We start from the raw sequence: 15,963 nt of genomic DNA on the forward strand, positions 1-15,963 counted from the left end.
GTTGGTAGTGCAACATTTTGTTCGGCATTTTTGCGTAATTCAATCGAACATCCACGAAAATGCTGAATTTGTTTTTCAATTTGGCAAGGTCCGTTGAATCCGTAGAATATTTGGCTGCGATTCGTAACAGATCGCGTAAAGAGCTCTAAAATCGATATTAATCATGCGTGGAAATGCCATAAATTAGGCGAGCAACCCAATCATTTTCATTTCGCATTTTTAGTGCCACTTTTCCTTGCGATTTTCCGCAGCTTGTAGCGAATGTCGACGATCATTAGTCAATTTTCTCAGCAAGATCACACGGAATTTCTTGGATTCGCGCATTTCAATTGGCATGTTTTAAGGATTACTTAATAGGCGCACTAAATATAAAGAATATATGCTACAATAATATTTAAGAAAGTCTTCACTTACCGCCACACATTCACACTTGATGCAGTACATAACTCCGAAGGGTGGACCCAAATCCGCATACCAGGTGGACCCCAATTCGCGCAAAACTTTGCCAAACTGGCATTCGGTGACTGAAAGTAGATGGAAAAAACAAAGCAAAAAATAAATATCTCATTCTGTTCGGTTTCCTCAATTGCCATTTAAGATCTATGGGATTGTACGTATCTATATGTTTACTATTATTTTTATTTTTTTTTCAGGTTGCTGGCGCCAGTGCAATTGCAATTGCAATTGACTCTATATAGATAGTATACATATATGTACATATATGAACAGCCGATGCCTATTTATCATCAGTCCGGCGATGATGCAAAGCGGGTCTAATAATTATAAAATTCTAATGACAGACGCCCACAAAGAAGATGAAATCCAATGGGTGGATTGCCAATCGATCAGCAACTAATTAACTTCAATCGAGCTCCTCGCAGCTGGAAGCCCATCCTCGTACATACATTTGGTTTTCGGTTCAGGTTTTTCCATGCCGCTTCCTTGCGTTACCCAGATACTCAGATACTAAGATACTCAGATACAAAGATCCAATTCGGGTGGGCAGACCGATGCAATCAGAATTGCAGAACGTTTTCAGCCAAAAGCGGCGAAACGTACGTACGAATTGAAAAACAAAAAAAAAAAACTGGCGCCACATTCGCTGAGAGGCGTTGAGTCGCTTCCGGCAGCGTTTTCAATTACAAATGCAAGCGAATACACTGAGAAATATTTCGAGGAGTTTTCTATGGGAAAAAAAGCTAAGATATAACTAGCTAAGCTAAGAGATAACTAGTTTTATATACTATGCTTTCTTTCTTTAAGGAAATTATCATTTAAACCAGTTTAATTATAAAACTGACATCGAATTAATTGCCGTGTAGTTAAGTGGATTAAGAAGAAGCGACGTCTCTCTCTCTCTCTGGGGCGCCAACAAGTGTCAAATTGTGGGATTAGATCGAAGAAATAGTGAAATATACGAACACGAGGAGCATCATCAGCATCCATCCACTTTGATAGTCTCAATTTCATTAGCAACATTTTTGGGATTACGTTTTTTTTTTTGTTATTTTTTGTTAATTGGCTGCGTGCGAGCGGCAAAACTTTGCACAAAATGCCACAAATCGTATGCAAATCGAAAACGCGACGCGTTATTTTATTAATATATGTACCTTCGCCGGTGTCGCGGTAAAATTATGCTAAAACTTTTGGCGCCACTCATAAAAAATGTAAACGAAACAAAAGGAAAAAGCCGCCGATAAAAAAAAACACGGCACAAACGAATCAAAATCGCTAACTTTCGTAGACGACGCATGGCAATGAGTTTTTGGTGTGTGGGGAAAATTAATTTGATTAAAACAAAAGGTCGCGACAGAAACGCGCCAAAATCGCGCTGAAAACGCGCCGAAAACGCTGACATTTCAAAAATGTATGTTACAAACTTCGCAAGTTAATAGGTTCTTTTTTTATGTTTCGCAAGTGCGTAGCATACGAAATAGAACATTTTTAAAGTATATCTATATCAATCAAAGTAAGTAGCGAGTTGTTTTTTTTTTTTTTTTTTCAGTGTGTATCCATCCATCCATTCACCGCCGGTTGACACCTGTGGTTCCCCCGCGGTTATCGCGCACATCATTCACAAACGATTCCATATCTCTGCCATATGCTGTTGCCCTGATAATCGGCCAGCTCCTTCGGCTTTTTCACATTTACTCGCCAAATGGCTGTGGCTCAAGAGTAGTAAAAACTAAATAGACAGCGAAAAAAAAGGGGGGAGCGACCATAAACTAATTAGCCATATTACACGTGATAGCTGGGGTATCTTTTTCACTTTTATTTTTGTTTTTGCTGCACCACCAGAACCGCCTGAACCGCCTGAACCACCAGAACCGCCTGAACCGCCTGAACCACCTGAACCACTGAGAGTAGCCAAGAGAAGAAGCAAACCGAAACCGAAAAGCAGCGAATAACCACCGAATCTGGTGACGGCGCCATGGCGTATACGTGATAAGTGGCGCTAACGACGCGCGACGTTTATCAATTTTTTGTTGTTGCCCCCTTGTCATTGGCGCCAGTTTTATTTGCGTGCGAAACAATTTAAATACAACAAGAACGCATCAGCGAAACAATGAATATAAGCAACGAGCGCAATAGATTTATAAGTATAAGTATATAGAAGGCGATAATGCCCAGGCAAATTCATTAATCGAACTGCAAGTCTTGATCTCGCCCTGTCACACATTTCCCAGAAAGTGTCTCGCATAACAATCAAATTAATTAAATAGAAATTTCATTTAATTGTGGACAAACAAATTCGAATTTGAGCTACCCGCGATATGATAAGTTGCTAGAACCGAAAACAAAAAAAGCCAGAGAACCAAACAAATAGAGCCCAAATGACAATTGGGCCTAAAGAAAGGTGTGATTACGACTATTTGTTGAGCAAACAGCGTAATTGGGAAAAATGCCATAAAATGTTAATTATGTGGAAAAGGTGGAAAAAGTGGCCCAATCTTTTGTGGGGCCCATCTTTGGCGCTATCACGTTCTCCTGACTGACACTCCACTTCCTGTTTTGCCGCTCAGCTGTTGTGTGTGTGTGTGTTGCCACAATTTGTCTAGACATTTGATGTATGACCGCGAAATAATAACAACAAAAAAAAAAAAAAATATACAAAAAATTAATAAAAATAATTGTGCAAAATTTCGCTACTTGTTTGTTTGCCCATGCACTTAACAGCGAACCGAATTCAATTTTCGGCTATGGGCGAATTAATTCCCGATCGTTTCCATTTGATTGACAAGCTGATTGGGAATAACATCGAAATTTTCGTGCCATATACAATATATATATACATACATATATATCATATATCCGTGTAAAATATTCTGTGCAAAAATGTTTGCGAAATTGCAGCGTGGGCGAAACAACAACAGCAACACGAGCATTCCACAAGCTTTATTTTTAAGTTTGATTTAAGACGAAATGTCTAGAAATAAATTTGCCAACTTGTTCGCTCTTCGCCACGTCTCTTCATGCGGATTATTGACCATTTTCTCGCAGTGCAATGCACTCACAGCGAGATGTGCAACAAATTATGCTGCATGAACGGCAAAAAGTCACAACATGAAAGTGTCTGGGCAAACATTTGTGGCATACGAGTCATTAGCAAACAAATGTTAAAAATACTAAAGACATTCTCGCTGGCAGCACTTGCAGTTGCCAGGCGACAATAAATTTGCCTAACTAATTGAAATTGGTAAGAAATTAAGAGTGGCAAATATTGCAGTTACTAACTAAGATCAGCTTAATTAATTAGTTTTAGGGCAGTTAAAAATATATATATATAATATAGTTAGAGCTTCCTTTTCGACCAATTTGTGTGGTGCGCCATTGCATCTTGCGGCATTAAGACAACAAACTAATGGTCTGCAATTCCTTTTTTTTTTTTTGTGTGGTTCTGCAATGTGCTAATTACAGTCGAAAGAAAACAGGACCAACGAAAAAGGCCTAACAATGCATTTGGAAGGGGGGTGGTGGCGAGGGGCGTGGCTGTGAGTTGTGTAGTCGCTTTTTGGTGGCCAAAAAGGAAAATGGACCAAAAGATTTTCGCCTGTTGCCAAATGCGTTGCAGTCGACGCCGCTGACTCACATGACGCAGAACCAGCGGCGTCGAATTGTCGGCTATTTTTTGTAGACACACACACACACACACATCTGAATATATATACATATGTACATATGCCTTATGTACAATACATATAGCTGGGTATATGCAGGGACAGAGCGAAGTGCCTTTGAAAATTTTGGCGCTCGTACGCGCTTTTAATTGAGTTAAAAGATCAGCACAGATCGGTGCATATAGCTTTTGGCGCGATATATAGACCAGGCCGAATCTGTTTTCATTTATCTATAGCACGCATATGTACATACGTACACACATGCATACATACATATATGTATGTATGTTTGTTGCTTCATATACATATATATTTATTTATTTATTCCCCCCTCCATGCTATTTTCTGCTCTTGTTTAATGTTATTTTTATTTTGCGCCTTAATTAATTGTGGCAAAATAATTAGCGCAAATGTTAAAGCTCAACGCTGGCCATCATAAAATTCAATGAAAAGCGGCCAGCACATTAAGTAAATAAATGTTGATAAAATTTTCTCTTTCATTCATTTTTTTTTTTTTTTGGTTTTTTCTTTTGGGAGGGAAAAGGATGTGGTTTTTGGAAAACTTATGATTGCACTTTTCGAACTCTTCAAATTTGACAGCTACGAGTGTTGAACTGTCAATCAGTCCATTGGTCAATCAATCGATCAATCAATCGGTCGGTATGATTGAAATGAGTTAGAGGCGGCGAACAACAAAAAAACGGGGCGATAAAACTAAATGAAATATTTGTTTAAATGGTTCGCCAGCGCGACTTGTTTGTTTTATAAGCAATTAAATTATTTAAGTGCTAAGCAAACAGAGTCAAAATGCCTTTACTGTACTCTCTTTTTTTTCGATTTTTTTTATTTTTTTTTTTGGGGACACGCCAGTTCTAATGAAGATTTCTAATGGTTGATTAAGTGCGTCGCTCGAAGACGATGCACTGCGAGAAATAAGAATTAGCACATTTTAGTTTATAGGCTTTTTGATATTTGGATGCTAGATAATCGAGGAAAGTTCTTAGTCACAGGTATTGTTCAATGGGCACACATTTATGTCAAACTGCAGCTCATTTTTCCCAAGTGTAGCACGAATGGGTGGGTCAGGGGGGGAGGGGGCGGTCTGGAGGGGAGCCTTGTCGTCATTGCTTGTGGTCGCTGATAATTTATGACAGCCGCGGAGAGAGAGAGAGAGAGAGAGAGGGCAAGCAAACATCGGCTGGCGGTGGCAACAAAGCAAACAATAACAAAACCAAACCGATGGGCAAACATGACCATCACACAACACCCCCCTCCTCCAACCACCCAGGTGTGACACCCACCCACCGCCACACAACACCATCGACCCCCCCTCCCCTCCCCACTACCACGATTGCTCCAAGAGGAGGAGGAAAAACAAAGTTCAAAAGTGAAAAAGCCGCTGCGAAACGCCCCAAAAAGCCGTAAGACCAACAAAAAAAAAAAAAAAAAGGGGGGCTCGTTCAGTTCTTGTGCTTGCTACGGTTTCTCCTCTCTCTTTTCTTTTCTTTTCTTTCATTTTCTTCTCATTTTCTTTCTTTTCACTTGCGTTTCTTCTGGGTTTGTAGCCAAGAATTGCTAACCCACAAAAAAAAAAAAAAACGAGAAACCGAAATGAGAGAAAGAAAGCATTTTTCCCTACGCTGCATTTTGGCTTATGTAAAGGAAGGGCATTTCGTTGGTTAAGCGAAAGAAGTTGAGCCATTCAATATTTTACAGTTAACTGCATGGTAGTGAGCCAAGCAAGCTGTCTTGGCAATTAAAATGGTATAATCCCCGATAAACTCATTTTCGGACTGCCATAAATCGTTGGATCTTAAAGTCTATGGGGGGATATGACTGCAATTCGGTTGCCGTCGGTGAATACGAAACGATCTATGGATCGTTTATGTAGTACATACATACATATATAGTATCTGTGCTGCAGCTTATGTACATATGTATGTACATTTATACATTTGTATCTTCCTATTTTTCTGCTTTTGTTGCGTGCGAGTTTGTTTGCTTCTCAGCTTTTTTTTTGGTTTTGTTCTTTTCTCAACTTTTTGCTATTTTGGAACTGGCAGCAAGCAACAGCGACAACAACAACAACAACAATGAGGACCCGTCCTGGCCGTAAACATTTTCAATGACTATTTTTATTTTTGGTTTTAGTTTTTGCATTTTTCATACAAACCCCTCGCCGCACCCCTCCTCTCACTATAGATATATAACGTATACGTATATTGCACATACGTATGTATGTACGAGTATACCCCACTGCCATTCGTGTTCGTGTTCGCCTTCCTTCCCATTTACAAACCAAATCACGCGACTGCGACTTGCCCCGCACAGATGTCTAAACCAGCAACAGCTACACCAACAACTACAACAACAACTACAACTACAACAACAACTACACCAACAATCGAATAGGTTGGCGTTGTTCGTTGTTGTTGTTCTTGTTGCTGGCTAATTTTAAATGCGCTGATAAGTTGCACAAATATGCTGAGGATGTATTCTTTTTTATTTGATTTGTATTTTAAATTTAATTTATTTTTATTTCTGTATTTCGTACTTTTTTTGGGGTTGCAATGAATGGGCAGCAAGCAACAAGAACAACAACCGGCAAAAACGCGTCACGCGACACGCGATTTGCGGGCGATTTTTGGGTTTTCTTCTTGTTTTGGTGGGCGTTTTCAGCGCAAAGATCGAAAAACGGCAAAAAAAAAAAAACAAAAACATAAAATCAAATGAGAACTAGATGCTAACCAAAAGATTTGCCCCATGTGCGACTATTAAAGGGTAAATTTAATTGTCGAGCTATGCAATTGCATGCCCAATTGCCAATGGTTCGGTTTGGCGGCAAAAATTGCCAGCAATTTTTATACGAAATATTTAGTGTTGGCCAAAAACATTTCGATTCGAATAATATGCAGCCTACTCATTATATTTTTTTTTTTTTTTTTTGCCTTGGCCATTGAAATGCTCATCAAAGGGTTTACAATGCACATCTATGAGATATTTTGACTATATATATATGTGTTGCAATGGTTTTTGTGTTTCAATTGAATGCATTTTAGGCCTGTTTTTGGCTAGCCCATGTATTTTACTTATTGAAAAAGTCAACAATGTTGATGTTGATGAATTCAAAGCGAAATTTTCGAGTGTTGTTGATTTCTTGTTGCTGCGTTGTTGAACTAACTAATCAACAATGTTGCTGTTGCATATTTGTAGAGGTTTTTTCAATAAATCAACCAGTTGATTTGCCATTTTTTTTGTTGAACCATTGAATTTAATGCCCCCTCAATTCCCCATCATAAAATAAAATACCCACAGAAAAATGGCAAATTGATGCTCAACCACTGATAGAACCTTCAGTGCGCTTCTCAGAGTCCGCCTATCAGCGATCCGCAATTTAGATGATGCGTGCGAATGCATCTCTCATTTAGAGAAAGGCCCGAGATAAGGTGGTTCCTTTGAGATGGGACTTTTGACGGGAGGGGGGGTTTTAGAAGATGGGGGGGGGGCATGTGGCGCTGATTGCGCCTTGATAATTAATGCATGGCAAGAATGCGGCATGTGCTAATGAAAGGCATGGCAAATGCCACTGCCACTGAGAGATGCAGATGGATGGCGCCCATAAAATACAAAAAAAAAAAAGAAGGAGCCCAGCGCAAATCTGTTATTAGCTGTCAACTTTTCACCATACGTCCGTCTCTTTCTCGGCTATGGCTATGCCTATCTCTTTTTTAGGTTTCCTGTCATTTATTTCTATATCTTCGTTTCTTTTTCTTTTCTATGCTGGCTCAATCAAATTGCAACTTCATTCATTCGAACGGAAACGGCGTGGAGCCTACGGATTCGATTCAATGAGATCGTATCGTATCTATTTTGCCTACGCTCTTGGCCAAATTAATTTACGCCAGACACATAGGCTGATTTTGCCTTTTTTTGTGTATTTTGTTTTCTTGGTTGGTTGCTTGGTTGGTTGGTGTGTGTGTATTACTTTTTGTTTTTCCTATGAGTTGGCTTTTTTTCGGGGTGGGCGAAGCGGAGTTTTCTGCAATTTGACACCTTGTGGGCATTAAGTGCTTCCTCTGCCCACACGCTGCGGCGACGCGTCTGTGTGGCAAATGCAACAAATTGGTTGCATTTCGCCTGGCAACGTTGCCTCCTTGTGGCGGCTGGGTATTGGTGGATCGGGGGATCGGGATCGGGATCGGGTATAAGAGGGATTGATGCCATCGCAGCCTCCGGACCGGGCCAAGTTCCAAATCCCCCTCTTTGGCCAGCTGACATGCGACTGACAACGACGACGGTGGCTGTCGCAGACGGCCCCAAACAAACGTCAGACAGTCTTTGGTTTTGGCTATGGCTTTGGCTTTGACTACCAACCTACCCCTCCCCCCCCCCTTGGAACACGCCCCTGGACCGCTCTTTCTTAACGTGTTTCGTGGCCGACCCCCTCCCTATTTGGCTATATGTATGTGCGCAGCTACCCTGGCTTAAAGTCCAATGAATGTGTTTATAGATTTCACCAAATATAATCAGCAGACTCTATAATGTGCAATTAATCGGAATATCTAAGTACCGAAGTATCTGACTGGAAATGGTATTTGAAGTTTTTGGCTTAGAGTGAGTTAGAGTATCTAAAGCTTCGGTTTTGGCCATGCAACTACCGCTTCTTCCGCCGCTGATCATGATATGTTTGCCGAGATCCCAAAACGAAACGAAACGAAATGAACGGAACGATTTTTTTTGCCGTTGCCGGCGGCTTGTTGTAGGCACATCCACCATCCACCACATCTTGATCTTTTTTTTTTGGATTTTTTGTCGGTCGCTTTTTTCGTTTTTTTTTTTTTTTTCTTTTTTCGCTTTTTGCCTGGCTGTGTGAGTGTTGTGTTTTTACACGCATTCATTAAAAATAAGTTAACAACTTTTTAACACCTAACTGGGCGGCAGACAGTTGAATAAATGAATTATGCTGACGAATGGCGGCACCGTGGGTAGCTGATGGGAATGGTATATGTATTTGGTTGGATATGGATGGAGCACGGTGGATGGAGCACGGTGGATGGAGCACGGTGTATGGAGCATGGTGGCTGGCGAAGGGGTCGGTCAGCTTGTTAATCAGTTAAATTAAATGCGAAATGAACAAAACGAATTGGCTGGTAGTTAGCTGGCTCTGTCTGCGTGGTCTTTGACGTTTGATTAGCCACCAGTTGGGTTCCGAATCCAAAAAAAAAAAAAAGCTAGTGGTGGTGGGGAATGGGGGAAAAACAGCGGACGCCCAAAAAAAGAACTGTTTTGGCGTAGTTGTTGCTACTCTGCCCCGTGCGTTGGCTTTTCATTCATTCATTCTTTAAAAATAAAAACGAGAGACGACTACGACGGCGGATAAGTGTGTCTGGTGGTTGGGGTCTGGGGTCTGGGGTCTGGGGTCTGGGGGCTCGCGGCCATATAACGACTAAATTATGCTAAGACTTTGTATAAACAGAGATCTCGGGAAGTGGGTGCCGAATCGGGTAGGACGATGCAAGCCAAGTTGCGCGTGGGCGTCAAAGTGTGCCATCTACGATTGCCCACGATCGTGGCCCGAACCAATTACCGTGCTTAACTCATTTCGCCCGTTTCTGCATTATGAAACCAACGACCAACGATTTGGGCGAAACTTTGATGAACTGACTGCGGAGATTGGAAGTTGAGGTTGGCAAAAGAATTTTTCCATCTAGCTAGCTGGCTTAGATAACTCGCAAAATCTTAAGTAGGTATGTGATTGTCTAACATTTGTAGTTCATAGATCTGCCCGATTAACTTTAAGATTTGCAGTATGCCAATTGCATATTCGATATTCGTTCCGGTTCCGGCACAAATCCCGGGATCTACGGCGTATCAACTAAGCCCTAACATAACCTGTTAATCATCATTACTATCGCGCTGCATTTTGTGTGTAAGCCGAGTAACGTTTCAAAGTCGCTGCAGCGTAAACCGCAATCTGTTTTTAATTGAAAATGCAACAACGGCAGCGAACCAAGAAAGAAATAGTGGAAAAAAAAGGAAAAAAAAACTGCAACTCGGGAACATAATAGTATGCAATATACACATACATTTATATGCATATATAATATATGAGTGTAGGGAGTATTGGGAGGGGGGTTTGCAAACAGGAAATGCAGCTAATCAAGCGTGTGAGTTGCAACAAATTGCAATTGGGTGCCGCTTTATGGTCCATGGTCCATACCACCCAATGGTCTATATACATGGGCAGGCATCCATTTGGGTATACCCGTATCTTTTTGGTAAGCGGCTTACGGACGCCGATGCGTCTGCGCAGCGCAGTGCAGGCAGCGAGCGGAAGGGAATTCCCGCTTTCCGGATTAAAACTGGACACAATAATAATAAAAAAAAAAAAAGAAAACGGAGTGCTATGCTGTGCCGTCGGGAATATCCCATGTCCCGAAAACCCTGGCGGGATTAGAGGTGCGAGCAGGTCCCGCCTCGGCACCGGCTGGAATTCTACCTGCGATTACGGGGATTTCCCCGCACCATACAGCCATATAGCCATATAGCCATATAGACGACACGGCGTATGCGCAATGGCATTGGCAACTTATGCAATCGCAGCGGAGGTAGAAATGTCGAAAGCAACAGGCAACAGTTAATACCCCTTTAACTAAAGATTTTGACTAGTTCGAACTTTAAGGATATGCGATTGAAAGTCGATTAAAAACTAAACCTGATAAATAACTCAAATAACCTATTGAAATATTGAAAACTCTGCTCCTGTTTTGGAATATTATAACTAGTGGCACGCCTTTGATAAACAGAATCCCAACTATTTGAGCAACCGGCGCCGTTTCTATTTGCCCACCGGCTAATGGGCAAACCGATGATGGTGACATATGATACGATAGAGATATGGTAGTTGGGAATAGTTGGAGGTGACTTACCCGCTGGTCGGTTGGACCGCCTGCCCGTGTCGGACTCCTCGAACATGAGCGGCGCATGCCGGCGGCCCTCCGTCACGCCCGCCAAGCAGACGATCAGCAGTCCGGCGATGATGAGCAGGTGGCTCAGTTGGCTCAGGTGGCGCAGGATGGGGGCTTGTTCTCTATGGCTGGTTTTGCTCGCTTGGGGCTCCAGTGCGGCGTCCTCGCTGTGGCAGCAGCTCCTTTCCAGGAGCGGTACTGTGCCGGTGGCCGTTGCCCATTCGATGGCGTTCGATTTCCTCAGCTTGTTGGCCATGTTTATGTGTTTTTTGTTTACTGATATGTATGTGTATATGATTTGATTTGATTTGTAGTATTTTGTATTTTGAACGACCGGCTTGTAAAAAGCACGTTTCACAGTATGAACAACAACAAAAAATATATAAAAACAAAGGTCGCCACGCACACACTGGCACACACAATGGATATAGATATATCAGGTGTATAGATATAGTATAGAGCCGATTCTATACCCGATTCTTGTACTTCTCTTGCAGATTAGATAACACACGCGAGTTTCGCGCGCCGATTTATTGGATTTATTCTATTTGCCTGTTTTTTTATTCCTCATTTATTTATTTTTTTTTTATACTATTTGATTCGCTGTTTTTGTTTTGTATGATTTGTATAGTGTGTTTTATGTTTTGGTTTCTGTTTTTATTTAGCGGCTGCATAAATTTGCGCTTTTCGTTTTCAGTTTCGAGACTTTGTTTTCCTTAGTTAGATATATAGTTATGGTTTAGCACTAGTGTGTTTAGCTTGCTCTGGAAAATAGAGTCGATCTCGTATGAGGAGGGATTACGACAACGCGACTTTTTTTTTTATTTTTTTGGCGTTTCGCTATATGCGTACTGCGTTCTCGGCGACTTTTTATCTACTAGATAGCTGGCGGTGCGAGCCGCCGTGTATATGATGGCGACCGGATCGGGAGTGCGGTTTGAATTTGATTTTTGTATCGGATCGGATCGGATCGTATCGGATCGTATCGTATCGTATCTCTCTAAATGCCGAACCCAAAAAGCCGAACGACCGATGTGCAATCCCACGCAATTCAAGAGCGACTGAACCTGAACGACTGAATCCGCTCCGTGTTTATAAAGTTGCCAAACGGCGGCAACATGCAACGGCAACATGCAGCGGCAACATGCAGCCGCAACATGCAGCAGCAACATCTAACGATCGGCAGCAACATGTTGCAGGCAAAAACAAGACTGCTTCAATTTTTAACATTTTCAATTTTTTGTTTCTTCTCTGAAATGATTTTCTCTTAATAATTTGAACAACTGCTGTACATAATAATAATAATAATAATAATAATGAGATCGCATACATAAATATGTACAATAAGCCGTGATTGCAATTTTTAAGAATTTTAAATTCTGACTTACACCTCGTATAAAATGAAAATCACATAGTTACATGAATAATTATTATGCATGTCCATCTAATATTAATAAAATATATTCTTATCCAAAATGTAACAAGACGTAATCAATGAGAACAATAAAAATTATAGAAAATGTGTAAATTAGGTATAGGTAAAGCACATAAAAACATAAATAATATTGAAAGTAACTACAATATTTAATTGCATTTGGTTCTCTACTTTAGTTTTTTTTTTTGCAATACCTCTCTACCTCTCTATCTCTCGCGCTCTTCCCTCTCTTTCGCAAGCGGCCTTTTTGGCCAATCAAAAAAGGGCCCATCAACCATTTTTTCAAATCCGAAACACGAAATGGAAACTCCTTGTGTCTGAATCCTTCCGAAATACTTTTTTGCAATGCTGACAATCTTAAAATATAGTCAGAAAAGTAGAGTTTTTAAACTATCATTGTCTTAATTGTATAATTTCCACTTGAAAATAAATTAATTATATTTCACAAACTATATTCTAAACATAGTTTAGAATAAACAATTACATTCGTTCTTAACATAATGCAATAATCCAATATCCTCATCAAGTTGCCCCGTTTTCCATCTAAACAATGGTACACTTTAGTACCTGGATAAAAAAAGAAAAAAAAACGATTGTGAAATTCCTCGAAAAAGTGTCAAGTGCGATAAATTCGCAGGAGGGTCGACAGTCCGAGAATCGTGAAAACCAAAACTAAAGTAAACTGAAGTAAACGTAACGAAACAAAACCGGCCTGCAACAAAAAGATTGATTAAACGAAAAGGAATTTGCCTGCCATTCTGCGAATCTTCACAGTTGGCCTTGCCAAGAAAGGAGGCTCCTCTACAGTTGGCTAAATCGGCGCAGCTAGTCCCTTTATGGCCGAAACATTCCACATATCATCATCATCATCGCCCAGACCAGATATCATACATAAGTGTTCAACACACAAAAAGCAGGCGGCACGTGTGAGAGCAATTAAAAAACAGCAGCAGAGGACGGATCACAAAACAAAAAAAAAAAAAAAATTAGCCATCGTCAACTATATATTAAGTATTGCTAATAAATAATGCCCGCGAATATGACAAGCTGAAATATTCGAATTGAAGCTGCCGACCCAAAAGCAACCATACATATATACATTCGTACATACATACGTACAATATTATATGGTATGTGACAAAATTTCTGCGGTTTTGCATGGGCATTTCGCTAATTAATTGGTTTGCTTTCGGTTTGGTTCCTTTCCATTTCATTTTTGATTTGTTTCTCTATTTTATTTTGGTCTTCAGTTGCGATTTTATTATCATGCCTGCCCCATAATATCTAGCAATATCGTTAACAATCATTTGTGTCACAATTTAAGTATAAATAAAACATATTAAAATAGTTTTCGGTTTATTAAAAGCAACCAAATCGAACCAACCGAGCAAACAAGAATGTAAGGCATATGAAATAATATGCACCAAAATAGATGGCATCAACAAAAGAAAAGCAAACAACACGCTTTGGCTTTTAGTCGCAGTTTTCATTAATTTCATATTTGATATACTCATCACAGGTCCAGGGTTCCCTAAATCTCTCGGCTGATCTCCAATTAGAAAAAAAAAAAACGAAAACCATCTAAATTGGCTGCCTGGCTATATTTAACTAGATCGTAATGGCATAATCTTCACGACTTTTAATTTAAATATACATTTAATACATTTAAATATATGGAAAAAGTTCAGGTAGCTTTGCCATTTAATTGTATAGAAATATTTATTTTTGATAGTGATGTGTTTCACGTTGGCGAACATCAAAGAAAATCGAGTAATGCCACAGGACTTTTTCTTCAAATCGACGCACTCGACTATGAAATGAATGAAAATAATGCATTCGCTGTTTCCAATAATTTTCATAAATTAATGCATAATTAAAACTTGCTTGCAACATATGAGAATGTGATTTTATTGTTACACTTGAGCAGCATTTTAATGGGCATTTCCCCCGGCCGAGTGCTTGATATTATGGCCACCAAATTACAGGGTATCTCAGCCGGCTCTACCATCAATTATAGTTCCCTTCAGCTTTATTTATGTTTGGCTTTTTTTTGTCGCTTTTCCTTTTGTCAGCCTCATTTGAGGCGTCGTCGTCTGCAATTTGAAATATTCCTATAAATGTTTTGGCCTCACGGCCCCGCCGCAAAAAAATACAAAAAAAAAAATACAAAAAGCCTGCCTCTAGATGTATGTATGTATTTATGTGTAATGTATATGAACGATATCTGTCTCTTGTCTATATAAAAAAAAACGAAAAAAAAACGAAATGTTAAATGTCTGAAACATGCGTACAAAATGCCATTGCAATAGCAACAACGATAGCAATCAACAATCGCAAAGAAAAGCAAAGAGAAAAACGACTACGAGAAATATAAATGAATCGAAAAACAAAAGCAAATTTTCAGCTAGACGATCAGAAAACAGAAAACAGAAAAATGCTTTTCCTTTGATTTATGTAGTTTTAGCTAGCTCTGCCGACGTCGACGCCAGCGTCAGCGCCAGCGTCGCCAGCATAGCAGCAACATGACACACACAGCATATCTATATCTATGTATGTCCATGCAAAGATATAGCCATATTGCCATATAGTCGCCCAGTATATCTGAACAATCTGTGCGCACTCAGCGAGGCGATGGAAAATACACTTTGTATGCCAGTGAAAATGTTCGTTGGGCATTTTCCTTTGGGTAAAAGTGTGTGTTCTCATTGTTTTCCGGCCAAGTTGTACTTTGAACGGTCCAAAAAGAAAAGCGGGAGCCAGAAGGTCACGTTGAACTAACTGGGAAGACTTTGCAACCAAATTAAAGAAAATGTGTAGATAAAAACACCAAAAAATTATTAAAAGTAACTTTTTGGTTCTCTACTTTACATTTACTGCATTACATTTAATACTACATTTAAGTAATAAGGCCAAAATTGATAATTAAATACTCCATCCTTACTTCATTATCAAAATAATATTTCCATTGACAGATTCATTTCCCCCTTTCCATTCGCGGTTCATTGGCAATTAATATTACGGCACCCACCTACCAGGCAATTGCAAGCCCATATATATATGTGTATATATATAAATATGTATCTATATACATTATATAGTAGTTTCTTATCAGTCGATTGCAGAGCGGTTATGTCAGTGCTCCGTCGAGTGTTCAAGTTTTGTTTACAGCCCCACATTGTGGCCTATATCGGGCAGACAACTTTGTTCTGTGGGGGCTGACAAACTGACAAACTAACTAACTGACTAACTGACTAACTGACAGACTGACTAGCCGACTTAGCGACTAACTGACCAGCTGGCTAACTGCCCAACTGACTAAGCGACTGACTGACTTACTGACTAACTGATAAACTGCATTTTCCACTTGCCGCCTTAACTGGCAGTTCGATACTCGATCGCTTCTCGTTCGGGCCACATTGCGCATACGCCGCGTAATCCGATA

General features: G+C 40.1%; 1 protein-coding gene across 3 annotated transcripts in view; it reads right to left on the reverse strand.

Annotated features, from left to right (window-relative positions):
• sog (short gastrulation) overlaps window positions 1-15,963 on the reverse strand; it is a 30,152-nt gene that overhangs the window by 11,100 nt on the left and 3,089 nt on the right. For 2 of the 3 annotated variants that reach the window (NM_001272649.2, NM_057388.4), the window contains exons 1-2: window positions 11,048-12,158; window positions 415-524 (exon numbers count right to left, since the gene is read on the reverse strand). In NM_001272649.2, the coding sequence (NP_001259578.1) occupies window positions 415-524; window positions 11,048-11,342 (405 nt within the window). In that variant the 5' untranslated portion in view covers window positions 11,343-12,158. Of the gene's footprint in view, window positions 1-414; window positions 525-11,047; window positions 12,159-15,963 lie in introns of those variants that run through there. The other variant, NM_001272647.2, reaches the window with a different exon arrangement.

The sequence above is a fragment of the Drosophila melanogaster genome, chromosome X (assembly GCF_000001215.4).
Source record: "Drosophila melanogaster chromosome X".
Taxonomy (NCBI): domain Eukaryota; kingdom Metazoa; phylum Arthropoda; class Insecta; order Diptera; family Drosophilidae; genus Drosophila; species Drosophila melanogaster.